The sequence below is a fragment of the Cynoglossus semilaevis genome, chromosome 14, assembly GCF_000523025.1.
Source record: "Cynoglossus semilaevis isolate Cse_v1.0 chromosome 14, Cse_v1.0, whole genome shotgun sequence".
In the NCBI taxonomy this organism is placed as follows: Eukaryota; Metazoa; Chordata; class Actinopteri; order Pleuronectiformes; family Cynoglossidae; genus Cynoglossus; species Cynoglossus semilaevis.
In genome coordinates this window covers 16,445,887-16,450,137 of record NC_024320.1, presented here as the reverse complement: position 1 = coordinate 16,450,137, position 4,251 = coordinate 16,445,887, and the positions used below count along the sequence as shown (strand labels likewise).

At 38.6% G+C, this 4,251-nt stretch overlaps 1 protein-coding gene across 7 annotated transcripts in view; it reads right to left on the bottom strand.

Annotated features, from left to right (window-relative positions):
• agap1 (ArfGAP with GTPase domain, ankyrin repeat and PH domain 1) overlaps positions 1-4,251 on the bottom strand; it is a 64,498-nt gene that overhangs the window by 15,307 nt on the left and 44,940 nt on the right. For all 7 annotated transcript variants that reach the window (XM_008325420.3, XM_008325421.3, XM_025062396.1 and 4 more), the window contains 3 exons: positions 3,026-3,180; positions 2,338-2,428; positions 1,692-1,914 (listed from right to left, as the gene is read on the bottom strand). In XM_008325420.3, coding sequence (XP_008323642.1) covers positions 1,692-1,914; positions 2,338-2,428; positions 3,026-3,180 — 469 coding nt within the window. The remainder of the gene's footprint in view (positions 1-1,691; positions 1,915-2,337; positions 2,429-3,025; positions 3,181-4,251) is intronic.

The following is a 4,251-nucleotide window of genomic DNA, read 5'->3' as shown; positions in this document are numbered from 1 at the left end:
CGCCGCCAGACGCCACCCGACGCAGCCGACCCACCCACGCCAGCAGCAGCGGCAGCAGCAGCAGCAGCGTCATCGACTCTAATCTACTGCTGCTTCGTAGATAAATAAGAACATGAGCAACAATAAAAGAATCATTAGAGCAGAGATGGAGAAGCAGATAATGACTATGTCAATACACACACACACACACACACAGAGTGGCGTAATGACCAAATGTGTGCATGCGAGAGCCGACGGTGAATAAACTGTTCCTTCTCATTTCAAGAAATGACAGTGATCCATTCATACTGATACATTTGCACGAAGGCCAATATTAAAATTAAATTAAACAGAGCAGTTTATTTAAAATTTGATCTAAACACATTTTATTTGATCTAAAGTTGATGTTTTATCTATTAGTCTAAAGATTCTTCCATCGATTATTTATTGTTAACATTTGAATTTTTGATAAAACATTTTATTTTCCAATTTTTAAAATCATTATTTTAGTATTTCGTATTTTATAAAGACTAGCAAAGATAGCTTTAACTTAAATCAAAATTGTTGTAAAATGTCCTTATACTGTTTTTAAGAGAATATTTATTTTTATAATTTTGGAAATTTTCTCGACGTTATTTTTTAATGTGTTTAAAAATTATTAAATTGTAATTATTTATTGATGTGTGTTTTTACTCATTAAATTGCTACTCAGATGTAACAAGTTATAATTGATGTCATTTATTTTTTAATTGTAATTTAAATGTAGGTTGCCATCAGCTTAAAACATTCATTTGTTTTTCATTTAAAAAAATGATGATTTAATACTTTTATTTTTATTTACTCCTGGGTCACACAGGTTTATAATTAATATTTACTCAAATTGTTTTTATGTTTATTTTTCACTCCATTAAAATGAATGAATTGAATGTGGTTTCACAGGTTTCACCAGTCATTTTGACATTAAATGAACAGTGCGTTTATGTACGTTCAGTTAAATCAGGGGAGTCTGTGTGTGTCTGTGTGTGTGTGTGTGTGCATTTGGGTGTGTACAGTATGTGTGTAGTCATTATAAAGTACTTCTGTTGACTAATGAGTGTTGGGGGATTAGTGGGGGAGTAAAGGGGAAGTCGATCTGTACATGAACGACAGTCGACTCTAATTTGTTATGATGACTGTTACTGTGACTGCTGGTACATGAACGACAGTCGACTGCACATGCACATACACATACATACACACACACACACACACTTACAGCTAAACACACAGACCTCAGGACTTCTTCCTTTTTGAAAACATCTTCTCTGTCTTTAATTCTGTTTTTATTTAAACCTGTAACAATTGAATTTTAAATCTAATTTTCTGACCTCAGAATTTCAGGGATTTTTTAAAATAGTCAAATAACCAAGGTTTCTAGAATTCTACAAAGAGGCTGGAAATGTGATAGTTAATCTTCTTTGGAAATTTGAAAAAAAAAAATTTGAATTTAAAAGTTGACTCATATTTTGCTGTCCTTACACAGTTTTTGGTTTTGAATAGTATTTTTTTTTTCTTTTTGAATTTTGTTAAATGCAAAGATTTTATTAGAAATTTTAAATGCCAGTCCTGCCAGGGGTGAGACAGATATTTACTGTGGAGCAGTACATGGTCAGTACGTCCACCCCAGGCCATGGTTGTGACTGGACCCTGAGTATCAAGCTGCTCTGACTCACCTGCTGGCTTCCGGTCCAGGTTTTAGTCGTCCCTGAGCGTTAGCTTCCCACACGCTGTTGGCTACTTCGTTACCGATGGAGGACAGGACCTTGATGAGTTCTAACGGCCACTCATCCAAGTCCAGAGACCGGACCCTTGACAGGTGAGTTCCCAAGTTTCTGTGGATCCCCGAACACTCGATGCAGATGAGGGCACCAAGGTTGAGACTGGCCCAGTCAGGGTCTGTAGCAGCAAGGATGACAAATATAAACAATCAGTCTGAAAACAATATGTAGCTAAGGTTTTAATTGGACATAAGTCAACATTGAATTTCACCTGGAGTTTATTATGGTTAAACATTTCACTATCAGCAGACCAGCCCTAACTGAGCTGATTATTATTATTATTATGCTAACTCTTAATCTTTAACATTCTCCAACTGAAGCCAACTGTTGGCTAACATTTATGTCTTTTTCAGAATGCCCTTCATTGTGTTTGTCAGTTATGTGAATTGTGCATCAGTGACTAACATCTTGCCACTGTTGGGAAATGTGTGGTAGACTTTCTCATTGATTTGCTTCATTCATTTCTAACAATATTCTGGCCAACCACGCTAACATTTGGTCATTTCTTCTGATTTTTAGGGAGGACGAAGCTTTCACTGACTCTGAGCTTCACAGTCCACACAGTGAGCGTTCCCGCGGATGTTTCTGATGGACTGCAGCGCCAGGGCCTCCGTCTGGCTGGTCAGACGAGACTAAGAGGAGAAAAAACAAAAAGAAAATAAATGCACTGTTGAATTCACTCCAAAGGTTTAGAGTAAATGAGTACATGTATATACAGTACAGTGGAAACACAGTTGAAAAGCAGAAATAACAGCAAACAAACAGAGTTGGGGGAAGGTGAGGATGGGTCGAAAGGAGGGAGTGGGTGGGGGTGGGGGGGCAGTAACAGGGTTAGAGCCTAAGGCATAAACATGAATATGAACAGGCTGTGAGTGAAGGAGGAAAGAAAAGGAGGAGTGAGGAGATGGAGGTGCTGAAAATGGGAACAGAGACGCTGGGGCTGTGTGTGCGCGTGTGCATATAAACACACATACACATGAGTGTGCGTGTGTGCATATACATATATGTACATATATTCAAAACCTAAGGGCACCTATATGACTCATAAATCACTCCCTGTATTAGGGATCAGATCGTGTTACATTTCTATAATTTTCCAAATAGTCATAAAAATGTAAAAATGTTCCCTTTTCTAAATAATTAACTTCTACAATTGCCTATTTTTCAGATTTTTTTTGTGGACATTTTGGTACAATTTATGTAAATCCAGTCCTGGATCAGGAGCTCACCTTGTTCTTGCTGCTTTCACAGGACTGCAGGCTGGCCAGGATCTGACTCTCGATTACTTGGACCCAAGAGTCTCGTTCTTCATACGATGTGGCTTCAAAATGCCACGTCTGTCCAGTCAGAGACACGATGATGAACTCAAAGTTTTCTTCTCCTTCTGTGGAAAACAATCGGCAGAGGAACCAGAAGAACATCAGACAAAAACATTTTGGACAGAAAAGACTCGTTATTATGGTTGATTGTGTGAGTTTCGGACTCTTCTTTCTTTGTGGTAACGACTGGTAACTGCAGCAGCAAAACCTTTCACTTTTATCTGAACTATACTTCACTAAACTTCGTCAAACTCAAACTGATCAACACCTACTTGACCAACCTGACCACGCCCCCGTCTCACTGACCTACTACCTAACGCCTACTGTCTTCGTGACCCACCTGACCACGCCCCCTGGAGACAGGACGCTGTGTAAATCAGGTCTGTCCACCTCGGCCCCTGAGGGGCCCTCAGTCATTACCATCAGTGCTGCTGGTGGGAAGACATGAAACCATGACCCAAAAGCCCCTGTAAGGTTAATGAGCCAATCAGAAGTCAATCAGGTCAAAAACCTGTGACTGGGTTATATTTGGATTTAAACAACACACACTCAGGGTCATGACTGAAAGGTCTCAAAAAAGCAGGAACTCAAAGCTTCCAGGCTCAAGTTTGTAGAAAGCAGGTAAACAAAGAGATGTTTGAGGCCCAAGGAACGGGAAAGTGTCCGGAAAAATTCTCTCTGTCCTGTTTCAGACCCTTCTGTCAAAGATTTACCACAAACAGCTTAATGTTTATTCAAAGATTTACCACAAACAGCTTAATGTAAAAACAAACAACTAAATATAAAATATAACCAACAGTTAGCCACAGAGATGCTAAGAGTTAGCCAAAAATATCCTTCAAAGGAGGAATTATAAAAACAGGCTCACTGTTAGCTAAATTTAACAAATGAAACGAAAACATTATAGAGAGTTAGAGAACTCAAAATGAACAATAAAACAGACAAAATCAGCTGAAGTTGAAATTCATTTTTTAAAGAATGTGATAAGATTCACCATTCCACACTGTCTTTGCTGGATGACGTATCTAACAAAAGGTTCTAATCATTCCTGACACTTGAGGCAAGTGTTTCTGGAAGCAGCAGCAGTTAAAATCAAAAAAGATGATGGTGAGAAGTCTAATCAGTCAGATGGAGCC